At 39.5% G+C, this 18,188-nt stretch overlaps 1 protein-coding gene across 2 annotated transcripts in view; it reads left to right on the forward strand.

Annotated features, from left to right (window-relative positions):
* The window catches only part of BCKDHB (branched chain keto acid dehydrogenase E1 subunit beta), a 275,645-nt gene that overhangs the window by 68,601 nt on the left and 188,856 nt on the right, over positions 1 to 18,188 (forward strand). For both annotated transcript variants that reach the window (XR_016306628.1, XM_089655349.1), the window contains exon 4: positions 17,267 to 17,400. Coding sequence is in view for 1 of the 2 variants with exons in the window: in XM_089655349.1 (XP_089511475.1) it covers positions 17,267 to 17,400 (134 nt within the window). In the remaining variant the exon portion in view is untranslated. The remainder of the gene's footprint in view (positions 1 to 17,266; positions 17,401 to 18,188) is intronic.

Here is an 18,188-nt window from a genome sequence, read left to right on the forward strand (position 1 = left end):
ATAATGAAATCACTCTTTATCTCCCTTTTTAAATTGAGATGTACTATCAATGAAATAGGGGAGAAAGAAAAATAATTAGATGTTTTAAATAATTTTTTTGTTAACAATAATGACTTACGTTTTTGATATTCACCATGTACATATGAAGAGATGATGCTGTAGTAGTTGAACCTTGAAAAATGTTTAACATTCAGACTATAACCCATCAAAGGGTCCAAAATGAAGTGTAGTACATGTAGTTCCATGTGGTACTGAACACCATTTAACTGCTGCCTCCAAGTCGCAATACTTAGGGTTAATTGCGTAATTAACCTAACCCAGTAACATTCGCACTCAGGCTGATGGCACATAGATTGTAGTCCCGCGAGCTGGAAAATCTTTGTGCAGAGCGCAGCGGAGAGTGGCATTGTTACACAAGTGACAGCGCGGTGCAGGATTGGCTGGTCTTTTTTGTCACGAGTTGGTGAGAAGGGCAGGGGTCGGGCACTGCGTTCCATCACTATTCCCATCTACAAACCCTGTATTTTTGTTCTTAAATGTAATGGGCAGTTTCACTGACCAACAGGAAGATAATAGGGTGAAGCCAATATTAACTTCTGCTGCAAAATTATACTCCATTTTTCACAGATTTGCAGTTGACAGCTTAAGTGTGGATTCACACATGTGCAGTGTGAATTGTAGCTCCATTTTCACAACCAATTGACAGTTAACTGTTCAACGGTTTAGGTCATTTTTAGATCAGATCAGGTTTACATCAGGATCAGGAGTGAAAACTGGCCAGAAATCCTGTTCATGAACTCATGACAAGTGTGGGTGTGGTTCAGAAGCGGTTCCCATAGATGTCAGTGAGCCTGTAAACCACACCTGAACTGGACCGCAGTGCTCAGAGATCGGACAGGACTTTTTTTCAATCCGCACTGCCAGTGCCCTGGATGTATGTGAACAGGTACCATAAGATGCACCATAGTTTCAAACCGTGTCTAATTCGCATATATGTGAACCAGCTCTTAAGCAGAACTAAACTGCATCTGACTACCACAATCCAAAAATCTATATAATAATTTTTAATAATCAAGGCAAACTCACCCATCTATCCATGTCTTCCTGCTTTATTTTGCTGAGAGATCACTGTGAAAGACACCCTTAGGATTTCTGGTGTGGACATCTTGAAAAAGGGCAGATGATTCATGTAACGTTTACTTCCTGGAATCCATCTGCCCGTAGCTAATGCATTGGGGAAGGAGGGTGTGCTTAGCTGAGATAACACCTCCTTTCCTCCTGGAGACACTTGGGATGTAGGACATCATTTGTCTAGACCTGGAAATCAGGAAGTAACTGAAGAAAGTAAAACAAGTAAATATAATGTACTTTCCTATATATTTACTAATGCTTTAATATTTTATTACAGTAGTGCTTTAATATTTTATTACATGTATTTATATAGCACCATCAATTTATGTAGTGCTTTACATATATTTTGTACATTCACATCAGTCCCTGTCCTCAAGGAGCTTTTAATCTAAGGTCCCTAACTCACATTCATACATATTGTATACATACTAGGGCCAATTTAGACAGGAGCCAATTAACTTGCCTTTTATGTTTTTGGAGTGTGGGAGAAAACCAGAGTACCTGGAGGAAACTCACACAAGCGCAGAGAGAACATGCAAACTCCAGGCAGGTAGTGTCATGGTTGGGAATAAAACAGACACTCCTAGTCCTGTCAGGCTAAAGTGCTGACCACTTAGCCACTGTGCTGCCCTTATTAAAAGCAAAGGTTTATTGTGGTTTCTACCAGTTGAACATAACTTTTGTTGACCAAATCTATAGATTATGAAATGTAATATTTCTCTGATATGATTTGGTAAATTAAGAGTTCTCATCCAGAAGTGGAAGCTTAAACACAACAACATAAATTTATTGGTAAATAGTATCAAGGTCTAAAACTAACAAAAACTATCTAGTTCCATAAAGAAACATTATTAAGAAAGCTCTAACATATTACAAAATACAAATGATGAGACAGAGAAGACATAAGACAAAAAATGCAAGGGATATATTCCATAATTATCATGGAACTGTACGTAAGGGCCCCATGCCGGTAATTGATGTTCCAAAACTTCTCTCTCCATCTAGTGTCTATTGTTATAGGCCTCTCCTTCATTAGTTTTCATGGAGTAGCTCTGATTGGTGGGCAAATCAATTCCCTTTCATAATTGGCTAATTTCAAATCCCCTTTACCACCAACCCCCTTTAAGGTAAATCTTAGCACACCCTTTTTGGAAATTAAGTATGCCAGTTCATGACCTTTTCCTAGGAAATTGAGCATTCATGAAAGGCTGGCCACCCTCACTTCATATCTAAATGAGGGATCCTTTGAAGTGGATATTTGTGAATCCAACAGGTTTGGGCCCCATTGTTAGATAAACTAACTCTGACATGGATCTGTCTGAAAGACGAATCTAAGCAGAGGAGTGTATAGACTTCTGCTACACAGTAAAGAAATTGTAATGAATCGAATATTCCCTCTGGTGGCTTAAACCATCCCCAACTATCTGTAGGACAGGGATTTATGAAAAGACATACAGGTGAAACTCGAAAAATTAGAATATCATGCAAAAGTTCATTTATTTCAGTAATGCAACTTAAAAGGTGAAACTAATATATGAGAGACTCATTACATGCAAAGCAAGATAGTTCAAGCCGTGATTTGTCATAATTGTGATGATTATGGCTTACAGCTCATGAAAACCCCAAATCCACAATCTCAGAAAATTAGAATATTACACGCAATCAATAAAACAAGGATTGTACATAGAACAATATCGGACCTCTGAAAAGTATAAGCATGCATATGTACTCAGTACTTGGTTTGGGCCCCTTTTGCAGCAATTACTGCCTCAATGCAGCGTGACATGGAAGCTATCAGCCTGTGGCACAGCTGAGGTGTTATGGAAGACCAGGATGCTTTAATAGCGGCCTTCAGCTCTTCTGCATTGTTCGGTCTCATGTCTCTCATCTTTCTCTTGGCAATGCCCCGTAGATTCTCTATGGGGTTCAGGTCAGGTGAGTTTGCTGGCCAATCAAGCACAGTAATCCCACGGTCATTGAACCAGGTTTTGGTGCTTTTGGCAGTGTGGGCAGGTGCCAAGTCCTGCTGGAAAATGAAGTCAGCATCCCCATAAAGCTCGTCTGTGGAAGCAAGCATGAAGTGCTCCAAAATCTCCTGGTAGACAGCTGCGTTGACCCTGGACTTAATGAAGCACAGTGGACCAACACCAGCAGATGACATGGCTCCCCAAATCAACACAGACTGTGGAAACTTCACACTGGACTTCAAGCATCTTGGTGTGTGTGCCTCTCCATTCTTCCTCCATACTCTGGGTCCTAGGTTTCCAAATGAGATGCAAAAGTTGCTCTCATCAGAAAAGAGGACTTTGGACCACTGAGCAACAGACCAGGTCTGTTTTTCTTTAGCCCAGGTAAGACACTTCTGACGTTGTGTGTTGTTCAGGAGCGGCTTGACAAGAGGAATAAGACATTTGAAGCCCATGTCCAGGATCCGTCTGTGTGTGGTGGCTCTTGATGCAGTGACTCCAGCCTCAGTCCACTCCTTGTGAAAGTCCCCAACACTTTTGAATGGCCTTTTCCTGACAGTCCTCTCCAGGCTGCGGTCATCCCTGCTGCTTGTGCACCTTTTTCTTCCACACTTTTCCCTTCCACATAACTTTCTATTAATGTGCTTTGATACAGCACTTTTGGAACATCCAACTTCTTTTGCAATTACCTTTTTGAGGCTTTCCCACCTTATGGAGGGTGTCAATGAGGGTTTTCTGCACAACAGTCAGGTCAGCAGTTTTTCCCATGATTGTGATTCCTACTGTACCAGACTGAGAGACCATTTAAAGGCTCAGGAACCCTTTGCAGGTGTTATGGCTTAATTAGCTGATTAGAGTGGGACACTTTGAGCCTAGAATATTGCTCCTTGTCACAATATTCTAATTTTCTGAGATTGTCGATTTGGGGTTTTCATGAGCTGTAAGCCATAATCATCACAATTATGACAAATCAAGGCTTGAACTATCTTGCTTTGCATGTAATGAGTCTATCTCATATACTAGGTTCACCTTTTAAGTTGCATTACTGAAATAAATGAACTTTTGCACGATATTCAAATTTTTCGAGTTTCACCTGTATTACACACCCACACTGATACAGCTCTAACTGAAATATATTCATAATTACAATAATATTTACAGTGGTTAATGGAGATCCACATAAGCTCATTATCTAACACTTTCCTTTGATTCCCTGCAGCCGTGTTCACCTACCCAGGGGCATTTAGTCTAGTGTATGTGCCTTGGAGCGTTCACAAGTCTGAGGACCCTCACTGCCCCCATGTGACAGAACTGGGTTTTTGAGTGGCCAGTTCCAAAGCACCAAGGCAGTCAAACAGAGTTAGGGGAGTGAGACTATTACTACATAGAGGCAGAAACGTTCATTGCTGGGAGCAACTGTTTTGAGCCGAGGTACATACAATCTAACCTGGAGATTCTGCATTTTTTTACACGAGCAAAGTGTATTCTTGATGATTTTTAAGTGTTTATTCAGGTTCATTACAAACATTTTGTACGAGTACTTCAGGAGTTTGTTTCTTGGTCTCTGAAAGAGGAGGTGAGCAGTTCTATAGGAGAGGAATTCTTCAGTTGTGAAAAGGCACATTTTTTGCATTCACGGGCAATCACATTGAGGTCTATAGGGTCAAAAACACCGGAGGAGTCTTAAAACCATAAAAAAAATGTACTTTTTTGAGTGTGGCGTGACTGAGTATACAAATGTTCAGACACAATCAGAAAGAATAGGATTTTGCGTAGTCATGTGTAGGGAAATGAGCAGAATGCCTAAGTGTGAATGGGGGCTAATTGTTTAGTTTTAGTAATATAGCACAATTATTTTGCAATATAGTAAGTAAAATAGCATAATATTCTATTATATGCATAGATTAATTTATAAACCAAGCATACAAACAGAAATTGTATATCAAATTCCCTTCGCTTCACTTGTATGTGGCTTTAAAATGGGAGACATGAACTTTTATTTAAAAAAAAAAAAAAAAAATGTTCCTCAGATGAGTAATATTGGCTCTTTTTCATGTCTAATTAAGTCCATGTGTTCTATTATGATTCTGTAAAGGAGCTAGCAATTGCCAAAGACAATAGGATGCAATATGGTAAGCTGAAATTTCCATTCTTAGTAAGGGTGAAAGCTGTATTTGGTGTTGGAAGGAAGCTCACATGTTACAATGTTTGGAGCCATAAAAATAAGGAGTTGATTTGTACTACAAAGATGTTGCATGTGAATTAATGGAAAAATTAATATTAAAGATCTGTATTGTATACACACGTGTACCGATCTTACAAAAGGTCTGTGATCCTTAAGAGCTTTTATGCTTTAGTGTGTGAATGTTATTTCCATTTAAGTCTTTCTGAACCCAGAAATACAAATATAATTTATTGTAGCTTACTAATCCTTAAAGGATACGTTTACCTTTAGTTACATATACATACAAATTTAGGGTGTAATGTTAATAGGCAGCACCACAGGATGCCTAGCTGTGACAGCGGGTTGGGATTGTTCTCCTTGCACCCGCTGTCACAATATAAAAACCTCGTGGCTGTGCATTTCCCTGTCTACACAGCCACATCATTCATTCAAGGGAATGTGTGAATGAATGAATGAATGAACTACAAGTCCACTGCAGCAGATGGACTTGTACTATGAATTTATTTTATTTCAGGTACTTGTATAGTGCCGTCAATTTATGCAGCGCTTTACATATATATTGTACATTCACATCAGTCCCTAACCCTCAAGGGGCGTACAATCTATGAACTGCAAACTTGCTGTCTGCCCATATGGAGATGTGCGGAGCAGTGTGTGCAGGTGCCTGGCATTGCACCTGCGATCTACTGATTGCATATGTAATGCTCTGCAGGCTAGTGAGAAAAAATAATAATAAATGCACTTTATCTGCAGAAATATGTGCATTTATTTTTCAAAAAGTAAACTTGGCCTTTTAATGTAAAAGCTACATTGGTTTGCTTTATAGGCTTTATTTCCTATATTTGTAACTGTTGATCTGGCCAGTAAGTCTCTTGTTTTTCAACTTTATATTGTAAAGCGCTAAGCAAACTGTTGGTGCTATATAAATCCTGTATAATAGTAATATAATAATAACTTCCTCTATTAGGCCAAGCTATCCTGCAAAAGTGGCACTGTTGAGACAAACTATTTACCACTGACAGGGGTACTTACAGTGGTCATTTTATATTTATGTAAACCTTTATCCCAAAAGAAAAAAACAAACTGCTGTAACTGCTTATAAAGTGTTAGCTGGAGTCTGACGTTAATTTATTAGTCAAGTGCATCTAAATCTGCTAATCTAACCCCCCCCCCCCGTCCCTGTCCTAATATTGACAGTGCTGCTGTCCGATGCTTCTTTATAGGGTGGAGTTACCCTAAAACAGGAAGTGTGTTACTGGTTAGGTCACCAGATGAAATTAAAGGGAAAAAAAAAACAAAGAAAACTAATGCAATCACCAAATTTAAAGGAGATGTACATTTAAAGGAGAAGTACATCACAAGACTGCCGTTCAATCTGCACGCCTGTGCCCCATTTTCAGCTGAAGCCCACTGTGAGGATCTTTCCACCGCCTGGACTGGCTGAGTGACATCAGCCGACTTTAAAGTCGGGTTTCACCTAGAGTATGGAGTGGCACTTGGCTCAGCCTCCCAGCAATCTGCTGAGGGCCTGAGCTAGCAACTCCATCCCCATCCACAGCCCAGCTCTCCAGTGAGCATGGTTGGGGCAGAGCAGACAGTTGTGACTCTCTGCTCACAGCAGCGGTGGGAACTTGGCAATCAGCAGTCATGTGATCAGTGAGTGCTCACACTTAGAGCCGGGGGGGAGGAGGGACAGATGCTGTACCCACCTAAGTAAGCATGATTTCAAGAAAGAAAAGTATTATATATATGTATACATACAGTGGGGCAAAAAAGTATTTAGTCAGCCACCAATTGTGCATGTTCTCCCACTTAAAAATATGAGAGAGTCCTGTAATTTGGCATCATAGGTAGACCTCAACTATGAGAGACAAAATGAGAAAAAAAATCCAGACAATCACATTGGCTGATTTGGAAAGAATTTATTTGCAAATTATGGTGGAAAATAAGTATTTGGTCACCTACAAACAAGCAAGATTTCTGGCTCTCACAGATCTGTACCTTCTTCCTTAAGAGACACCTCTGTCCTGCACTCATTACCTGTATCAATGGCACCTGTTTGAACTTGTTATCGGTATAAAAGACACCTGTCCACAACCTCAAACAGTCATACTCCAAACTTCGTGAATAAAATCCTATAATGTTGCGCTCCCAAAACACTCCAATTTATATATGGAATCACTTTATCTATGTCCTAAAAACCATATGCAGAAAAAATATAAAAATAAAAAAATATATATATAATAAATCAAATGACATAAAAAATATACTGAATTAATATTAAAAAACCTCCGTGATTATACTAAAATAATAACTGTGATTGAAGAATGAATATTACTTCACTTATAAAAAATTATTCAAATGATCAATGTGCATAAATAAATTAATAAATGCATATGTGAAAACAGTGTCCCAAATAATAAAAGTGACTTTGTGCTGTTAATTAATCTTCAATCCATATTGCATGTGAATCCGTGACTGATTGTGAATCCTCCCATTAGTGCAGATGTACGCTCACCTCCTTCTCTGCCTATAATTAGGCTATATGCGCTTTTGGTTCTCCTCCTATGGAACCTACTTGACTAGGACTCCCTCCTTTGGAACAATGGATATCCGCCGCTATTGACATATGGTCTGGGATTGATCCCTTCTCCAGAGGATTCAACTCCTCTATACTCATCTCCATACGGCTCTCCACATAGGAAAAAGATCTCAACATGGTGTTTTATCCTTTATAAAGATTGGCTTTATTGACTCCAAGTATAACACTCACATGTGTTGTATTCAAAAATCCGTATCATAATGTGAACCGAGTCCTCCGCTGACTGTCAGAGGCATGCACCCGTGGTCCGGCAAACGAACTGACTCCCTCCGAGTGACGTTACAGTCCCACCCCTACGCGTTACGCCACTGGTCATGTGGCTTCATCAGGGGGATTTGATTGAATCAAATCCCCCTGATGAAGCCACGTGACCAGTGGCGTAACGCGTAGGGGTGGGACTGTAACGTCACTCGGAGGGAGTCAGTTCGTTTGCCGGACCACGGGTGCATGCCTCTGACAGTCAGCGGAGGACTCGGTTCACATTGTGATACGGATTTTTGAATACAACACATGTGAGTGTTATACTTGGAGTCAATAAAGCCAATCTTTATAAAGGATAAAACACCATGTTGAGATCTTTTTCCTATGTGGAGAGCCGTATGGAGATGAGAGTATAGAGGAGTTGAATCCTCTGGAGAAGGGATCAATCCCAGACCATATGTCAATAGCGGCGGATATCCATTGTTCCAAAGGAGGGAGTCCTAGTCAAGTAGGTTCCATAGGAGGAGAACCAAAAGCGCATATAGCCTAATTATAGGCAGAGAAGGAGGTGAGCGTACATCTGCACTAATGGGAGGATTCACAATCAGTCATGGATTCACATGCAATATGGATTGAAGATTAATTAACAGCACAAAGTCACTTTTATTATTTGGGACACTGTTTTCACATATGCATTTATTAATTTATTTATGCACATTGATCATTTGAATAATTTTTTATAAGTGAAGTAATATTCATTCTTTAATCACAGTTATTATTTTAGTATAATCACGGAGGTTTTTTAATATTAATTCAGTATATTTTTTATGTCATTTGATTTATTATATATATATTTTTTTATTTTTATATTTTTTCTGCATATGGTTTTTAGGACATAGATAAAGTGATTCCATATATAAATTGGAGTGTTTTGGGAGCGCAACATTATAGGATTTTATTCACATTTTTTTCACATTGGTAGTTATGTGTTAGATGTTTGCGATCCGACTATATAGAGGACATATATTTTATGTTGTATATTAGGGAGACCTTTTTTTGTTTTCTGGCTCGCAAGATACTTTAAATACTTCAAACTTCACTATGGTGAAGACCAAACAGCTGTCGAAGGACACCAGAAACAAAATTGTAGACCTGCACCAGGCTGGGAAGACTGAATCTGCAATAGGCAAGCAGCTTGGTGTGAACAAATCAAATGTGGGAGCAGTAATTAGAAAATGGAAGACATACAAGACCACTGATAATCTCCCTCGATCTGGGGCTCCACGCAAGATCTTACCCCGTGGGGTCAAAATGATCACAAGAACGGTGAGCAAAAATTCCAGGACCACACGGGGGGACCTAGTGAATGACCTGCAGAGAGCTGGGACCAACATAACTAAGGCTACCATCAGTAACACACTACGCCGCCAGGGACTCAGATCCTGCAGTGCCAGACATGTCCCCCTGCTTAAGCCAGTACATGTCCGGGCCCGTCTGAAGTTTGCTAGAGAGCATTTGGATGATCCAGAAGAGGATTGGGAGAATGTCATATGGTCAGATGAAATCAAAATAGAACTGTTTGGTAGAAACACAACTCGTCATGTTTGGAGGAGAGAGAATGCTGAGTTGCATCCAAAGAACACCATACCTACTGTGAAGCATGGGGGGGCAACATCATGCTTTGGGGCTGTTTCTCCGCAAAGGGACCAGGACGACTGATCCATGTACAGGACAGAATGAATGGGGCCATGTATCGTGAGATTTTGAGTGCAAACCTCCTTCCATCAGCAAGGGCATTGAAGATGAAACGTGGCTGAGTCTTCCAACATGACAATGATCCCAAACATACCACCCGGGCAACGAAGGAGTGGCTTCGTAAGAAGCATTTCAAGGTCCTGGAGTGGCCTAGCCATTCTCCAGATCTCAACCCCATAGAAAACCTTTTGGAGGGAGTTGAAAGTCCGTGTTGCCCAGCGACAGCCCCAAAACATCACTGCTCTAGAGGAGATCTGCATGGAGGAATGGGCCAACATACCAGCAACAGTGTGTGCCAACCTTGTGAAGACTTACAGGAAACGTTTGACCTCTGTCATTGCCAACAAAGGATATATAACAAAGTATTGAGATGAACTTTTGATATTGACCAAATACTTATTTTCCACCATAATTTGAAAATAAATTCTTTCCAAATCATCCAATGTGATTGTCTGGATTTTTTTTCTCATTTGGTCTCTCATAGTTGAGGTCTACCTATGATGCCAATTACAGGCCTCTCTCATCTTTTTAAGTGGGAGAACTTGCACAATTGGTGGCTGACTAAATACTTTTTTGCCCCACTGTACATATATATGTATATACATGTGTGTGTTTAATTTTTTCCTTTTTTTTTTTTTTTTAGTTTAGATGTTCTGTAAGGTTGTAAGAATTTGCATTGCCACATTTTTATTTGATAATTAAGCAAAGTTATTGATGGGGAAAAAGCTTATTTTTAAAGGTTATATTTAGCAATAAGTATAGCTAGTGATCAAACTGTATGTTGCCACATAGTTTGGACTAACATTACCATTTGAGTTCCTAACTATTATTGCAGGAGAAAGTAGATTAACTTATAAGAGCTTTTTGCTTTTGTTGGGATTCAAATGACTTTAGCTTTTTGTTTAAAGTGGTATTAAACCCAAAAGCAAAAGTTTATTATATCACAGTTTACTAATTCTTAGATGTGATGGCTGCAATCGTTTTTCTTTTTTTAGGCTTTTTTTCCTTTTATTTGTATCTGTTTTTCAAAAGAACAAGCTCTCCTGCAGATGTATTAGTTAGAGGGATGAGACAAATCATTTACCATTGACAAGGGTACTTACAATGACTAGCTTCTATTTATGTAAAATCCTTATCCCAAAAGGAAGAAAAATATTTTGTTGTAACTGCTTATAAAGTGTGAGTTTGGCTTAAATTTGTTAGTGTCATTAAATCTGCTAATATATCTAACATCCCCCCCCCCCGTATTATTAATGCTACTGTCCAAAGGTGCCCCCTGTGCTCATCCATCCATAGTGTAGGTACTCTAATACAGAAGGTGTATTATTGGCCAGATCACAAGTGAAAAAAAGCCTAAAGAAAATTACTGCAGCCACCACATCTGATTTGGTAAGCTGCAATATTTAAAATGTTTGGTTTTGGGTTTAATACTGCTTTTAATTCATGTAATGGGTTTTTACATAGGGTAAGTGATTTTAATTAGTTGTGAAAGCAAAGTTATTTTGTAACATGAGAGCAAAGGTGCCTTTTGTAGTGAGTGTATTAAAAGAACAAATACAGCAAACAAGCCTCCTACATGTTCTACTTTTAGAATATTCGGAAGGATAACAGTTGATGCTAGGAAATTCTTACAAGCCTTCAGTATATTAATGTGCTTTCATTTGGAGGTGCTTGTAAAACTTGTAAGCAGGAAAAACTTTGTGGCGGTCAGTCTTTCACAAGCTCTCTATTTCTTCTGGTAAATAAGGTAGGAGTGTTTTTAATTTTCATTTATCAAAGTACAAGCAGTCGTCTTGTTGATGCTGGGTTCCATAAAATGAAACATTGAGGTGTGGGTACTTAACTACCACAGCATTTCCTTGTCGTGACTCAGCAGCACTCTGAGCCTATTCTGAGCTCGTGGCAGTTTCTTTAACTCTTCAGTATGTACAGTGCCTTGAAACAATATTCATACCCCTTGAGATTTTCCACATTTTGTCATGTTACATCCAAAAACGTAAATGTATTTTATTGGGATTTTATGTGATAGACCAACACAAAGTGGCAAATAATTGGGAAGTGGAAGGAAAATGATAAATGGTTTTCAAAATTTTTTACAAATATCTGAAAAGTGTGACGTGCATTTATATTCATCCTCCTTTAATCTGATATCCCTAACTAAAATCTAGTGGAAGTTGTGGAGAAGTTTAAAGCAGGCTTAGATTATGAAAAAAATATCCCAAGCTTTGAACATCTCACAGAGCACTGTTCAATCCAACATCCAAAAATAGAGTATGGCTCAATTGCAAACCTACCAAGACATGGCCGTCCACATAAACTGACAGGCCAGGCAAGGAGAGCATTATATAGAGAAGCAGCCAAGAGACCCATGGAGATCCACAGCTCAGGTGGGAGAATCTGTCCACAGGACAACTATTAGTCGTGTACTCCACAAGCCATGCTTGCAGTTTGCAAGAAGCCATGTGGGGGACACAGAAAACATGAGGAAGAAGATGCTCTGGTCAGATGAGACCAAAATTGAACTTTTTGGTCTAAAAGCAAAATGCTTTGTGTGGCGGAAAACTAACACTGCACATCAGCCTGAACACACCATCCCAACCGTGAAACATGGTGGTGGCAGCATCATGTGGGGATACTTTTCTTCAACAGGGACAGGGAAGCTGGTTAGAGTTGATGGGAAGATGGATGGAGCCAAATACAGGGCAATCTTAGAAGAAAACCTGTTAAGAGTCTGCAAAAGACTTGAGACTGGGGCTGAGGTTCACCGTCCAGCAAGACAACAACCCCAAACGTACAGCCAGAGCTACAATGGAATAGCTTAGATCAAAGCATATTCATGTGTTAGAATGGCCCAGTCAAAGTCCAGACCTAAATCTAATTGAGAATCTGTGGCAAGACTTGAAAATTACTGTTTATTACTCCTTCCAATCTGACAGAGCATGAGCTATTTTGCAAAGAAGAATTGGCAAAAATGTAACTCTCTAGATGTGCAAAGCTAGTAGAGACATCCCCAAAAAGTCTTGCACCTGTAATTGCAGCAAAAGGTGGTTCTACAAAGTATTGACTCTGGGGCTGAATACAAATGCATGCCAAACTTTTCAGATATTTTATTTGTAAAAAACATTTGAAAACCATTATCATTTTCCTTCCACCTCACAATTAGGTGCCACTTTGTGTTGGTCTAACGCATCAAATCCCAATAAAATACATTTACGTTTTTGGTTGTAACATGACAAAATGTAGAAAATTTCAAGGGTTATGAATACTTTTTCAAGGCACAGTAGCTGCTAAATTGGATTCTTATTCATATGCAAAGAAAGGCATGTAAAATAATGTGTGGGCTAGTTGGTGAGCTTCTTATGGATAAGGAAAGCTACTTCTCAAAGAATGTACTATTAATATTGCCTATAACCCCTGAGTTAAAAGTTACATTAAAGGCAAATTAAAAAACAAAACAAAAAAACATGTTATACTTATCTGCTTTGTGCAGTGGTTTTGCATAGAGCAGCCCTGATCCTCTTTGGGTCCCCCGTTGGCTCTCCTGGCCCCTCACTCCTGCTGAGTGCCCCCAGAGCAAGCAGCTTGCTATGGGGGGCACCCCAGCAGGCTCGCTACACAAGCTGCTGCTTTGTGTGTCCATACACACACATTGCGGTGGCTCTGCCCTCTCTCATCATGGGCTCACTGGCTATGATTTACAGCACCGGGAGCCAGCCCCCCCTGCTGGATCGCAATGCGGCTCAGGCATAGAATGTATGAAGGTGAAAAAACCTTGAGCTTTTACAACTAGTTAAAGGATGTATACTTACCTAAATCTTACAGCTGTGGCCTGTGGAGATCTTCTTTTTCCTTGCCACACTTGGGCAGTGGATCCCCATAAATTTCTATGGGACTCTTCTTGCGTGTCGTCTATACTGACAGATGGCCCCATGAAAGGCTGTGGAAACGGACTATGAAGGTACAAAGGGAAAGAAGACTTCCTCTGAAGAATGTGACAAATGCCGTGGACTGACTGAATCAGTATACACCTGGGGTTGATGGACGGTTCCTTTTGGCTTTGATGGGTGAGCGGGTGGGATAGCTATGAAGAAATTCCAACTTGTACGGTCAAGCTTTAATCAAACCTTATTACTTAGCATTGAAATTTGCAGACTCTTAATTTAATCAAAACTTACAAATGTTTACATGTTCTATGGTCACAGCATACACATTCATTTTCCAACATCACCCTTGTAATAGCAAGGCAAACAATAGTTATATTTGACAGTTCGATGTAGGCTTACTTGGAAATTCTCCTTTTATGTTGTACATTCTGTCAGCTGGTCATCTCTTTCCACAATGCCCTGAATTCTTGGCATGCTTTGCCACTTCTCTGCTGGTTACTTTTAATTTCTCAGCATTCATATCCCATGGTACCTTCCTGCCTGCAATCAGTCATGGTGTAATGTGTTCCACTACTGACTCTGCCTCCTGAAACTTCTCCACTGAGCACCTCTGTAGTTCAAAAGGCAGGCTCTGTGAAATATACAGCAGTGCCTACTCACAGGGCATAGTGAATAGGTGTCAGATTTCAAGAATGTAAATGCGTGGGGATCTTCACAAAGTAAGTAAATTTACAAGCTTCATGATTGTTCAGATTAATAGGGATAGGCTAGAAATAACAGTAGGGTATTGACTCAATAGATATGACCCTTACTTCTGTTTAGCCACTTCAAGTCTGGACACTTTTACCCCCTTCCTGTCCAGGCAAATTTTCAGCTTTCAGCTATCACACTTTGAATGACAACTGCAACACTGTACCCATGAATTAATTTTTTAGCATTTTTTTGAGACAGATAAAGCTTTAATTTGGTGGTATTTATTCACCACTGGGATTTTAATTTTTTTTGCTATATAAATAAAAAAGTCCAAACATTTTGAAAAAAAGTGTTTTTCTTATAAAATTTTGCAAATAAATATTTCATCATAAATCTTGGCCAAAATTTATTCAGTTATCTTTTTAGTAAAAAAAAAAATAACCCAAATTAGTTTATAACCAAAAATTATTATTTTTTTTTTAAATTTTTTTTAATATTTTTTATTTTTTCATATTTGTTTTTTTTCTACATACTGTCACCATTTCAGTACAGTGCCATCATGGTGACACTGTACTACTTGTTGGGGGGTGATGAAGTTTTTTTTTTTTTTTTACACTGATTGCTTTTACACCCATAAAGGCTGTAAAAGCAATCATTTCTCCTTCTCTCTGGCTGCATTCTTGCAGCCATTGAGAACTACTGTGTTAGCTGTGATTGGTCACAGCTTGTCACATGGTACATGATCGGGACCTTGCACAGAGGTCCCATACGATGATCGGTGTTCCACTGTGTCCGGAGGATACAGCGGGTACCGGATCGTGGTGCTGCGCGCTCCCCGGGAGCGCGCACAGTCCAGAATGGCGGGCTTCGTTTATGAACGGCAACCTGCCCCTGGATTGCCACCGTCCGGCTGTTTATATACAGCAGCCAGACGGCAAGTGGTTAGAGGTCCTCTTATCTTGCATATTGTAGTATAAGCCTGACTTTTGGTTTCAAAATATCCGGCATTTAAAATCTGGTATTTATTGTTGAATACCATTTAGAGCAAAATCTCTTCAGTGCTGTAATCCATTACATGAAAATCTGACTTTTTTTTTTTTTAGTTAAGCTGACACTTGTTCTCTCAGTTTAAAGTAAAGCCTATTGGGAAATTACTCTTCCCATACCCTGAGCTCTTGTGCACGCTCTTCACCTAGCTGCAATAATATGTACAGTTTTACTTATTACAAATTTACTTATTACAAACACATTACAAAGTCAAAAAATTTTCAGGTATTAAGGATCGTTTTACCTTCCATTATAAAGGTGGTAAAGTGGTTCTAAAGGTTTGATTATTTTTTCTTTAAAATAAAAAACACATCATACGTGCCTGCTCTGTGCAATGGTTTTGCTCAGAGCAGTCCCGATCCTCCAATTTTTAGGGTCCACCATCATTGCTTCTGGCCTCTTATCCTCCCCCGGCTGAGTGCCTCCAGAGGATGCCGCTTACTCTGGGGCACTTGTGCATGCTTGCGCCTGAGCTGCCTTTGTGTGTCTATGGGACACAGAGTGTGGCTCAGTCCCACCCTCTCTCCCTCCTCAATGGCTCCCACTGCTGTGTCTAAGCCAATGAGCAGGGAGAGACATGGGAGAGTCGCTATCTCGTGCATACCAGTGGATCAAGATTGGGTTCCCTCCACCATTGGCTGCTGTGTCTCAGCCAATGGGGGAGAAACCTGGGAGAGCCTCTGCTCCCATGCCCATCGCTGGATTAAGATCGGGCTCAGGGAAGTATTAAGGGGGCTGCGGGGGGAGCTGCACACAAAAGGGTTTTTACCTTCATGCATGGTATGCATGAAGGTATAAAACCTTCACCCTTTACGACCACTTTAAACCTATAGCATTTCAGCCTGAAGGTAGCACTTTTTATCTGTAAGCTGAAGGCTCTTATTTTTTCAGGGAAGCCTCAAGCTTGCATGTGAATACTGTGTCATGGCTGACCGTGATCACATGATTTTTGATCCATGCTGATTGGTTTCCGATCATCAATGACATCCGGGACTAAGAGATTGATTACCAGCTGCACTAAATGCAGCGACAGGTGACACTCGAGGGGTATAATGTTTATAAGCAGGGCATAAATAACTTGCTCCAGAAAAAAATGTTCTCTGTGTAGCTTTGCACTAAAAGTGTCTATGGATATCAGAAGTTGGTTGAATGTATAGACCTAATTTTAACATCTTTAGATATCTACAGGGATAGCTTTGTACGTAAACATAGGTACAAAGTGTATCCAAGTATTTATATTTGCCTTTTGAAAAATTTGCTTCTTCATTGATTACTGCGTTTTCTTCCTGTATTCACTGAAGCAACAGCAAACCCAAAATGCAAGTTGTGTGTTTTTGTTTTGTTTTTTGTTTCCTGGTGTGCCTATAATTTTGCATTGCTAGTAAATTGTGAATATATTGTAGGTGTATACTGTAGCTGTATATGCTGTTTCTCTGACTCTGGTATTAAAAGATGGAACACACAGTTTAGCTTTGAGGATTTCCGCTTGGTTGTGTGTCTGGGTTTATGAAATACTAAGCATACCAGACCTGTTTGGCTTATGGGACTAATAACCTGCTTTCCTGATACAAAGAGCTGTAAAGTCCTGCATAATAGAATGTGGCAGTCTGCCCCAGCACTTCACTATTTACAAAGCCTGGTAATAACTGACACATTCTTTCTGGTCTTGATTCTTTGTGTACTCTGTCAAAGTTGGGTTTCCTTCTGCCGGCAGTGATTCATGTTTGAGTTCAAGTCTAACTAGATTGTATAACAGATCACTTTAACAAGCAGTATGTCAGTTTCTGAATTTGTTTTCCAGGTAAAGACAGAGTTTTCAACACTCCCTTGTGTGAACAGGGGATTGTTGGATTTGGCATCGGAGTTGCAGTTGCTGGCGCTACCTCCATTGCTGAGATCCAGTTTGCAGACTACATATTTCCAGCATTCGATCAGGTTTGTTCATCTAGTTTACAAAGTACAGAGATGGCATGTATTAATGAATATACAAAGTCACAAAGGAAAACTCAAACTTTATTTCACTAATTTCAATTCCATTGTTATGTATTTTGATGATAGATTTGTGAACTACAGCAAACCTTTGAGAAAGGGGGTTTAATTCCAAACTATTCTCAAAATGTTATTTGGAGCTGTCTCTATAAATATTTGGGCATCTCTGTTCTAGGATATGACTTTTTTTTTTATTTTTTTATATATATATAGAGATATATCTATCTATCTATCTATCTATCTATCTATCTATCTATCTATCTATCTATATTGCTCCGCTCCGATTCATCCAGATCTGTGTAATATTAACCTTGATTATTAGGGTCCATTCACACCAGCTATGGAGAGTTTAACACATGTACATTAAAACATGTTTTGGCTGCCAGTGCATCCCAACAGACTGAAAATCAGACCTGCAGCGTGTTTGGTCAGCACAGTACACAGGTATACTGGGGTGCCATTCCCAGCAAAGGGCTCTGCAGCACAGCAAAGCATGTAACCTGTATTGCCATAGCGCATAGATGTGAATGGGCCCTTTTTCTGATAACAGACTTTTTTTTCAACAGCTAGGAGAGTTCATAGAGCTCCACATCATGACTTTAGTAAAGACTACACAAATTTCATATTTATTTGACTAAAATAAAAATAATTTTTTTTGCTTATTTGTGTATTTATTTTTTAGTCCTTGCCATAGAAAATAAATAAATGTGTAAAACCACTATGCATTCCCTCTC

Source organism: Staurois parvus, unplaced genomic scaffold (assembly GCF_062004578.1).
Source record: "Staurois parvus isolate SC_StPar_1 unplaced genomic scaffold, SC_StPar_1.0 ptg000834l, whole genome shotgun sequence".
In the NCBI taxonomy this organism is placed as follows: domain Eukaryota; kingdom Metazoa; phylum Chordata; class Amphibia; order Anura; family Ranidae; genus Staurois; species Staurois parvus.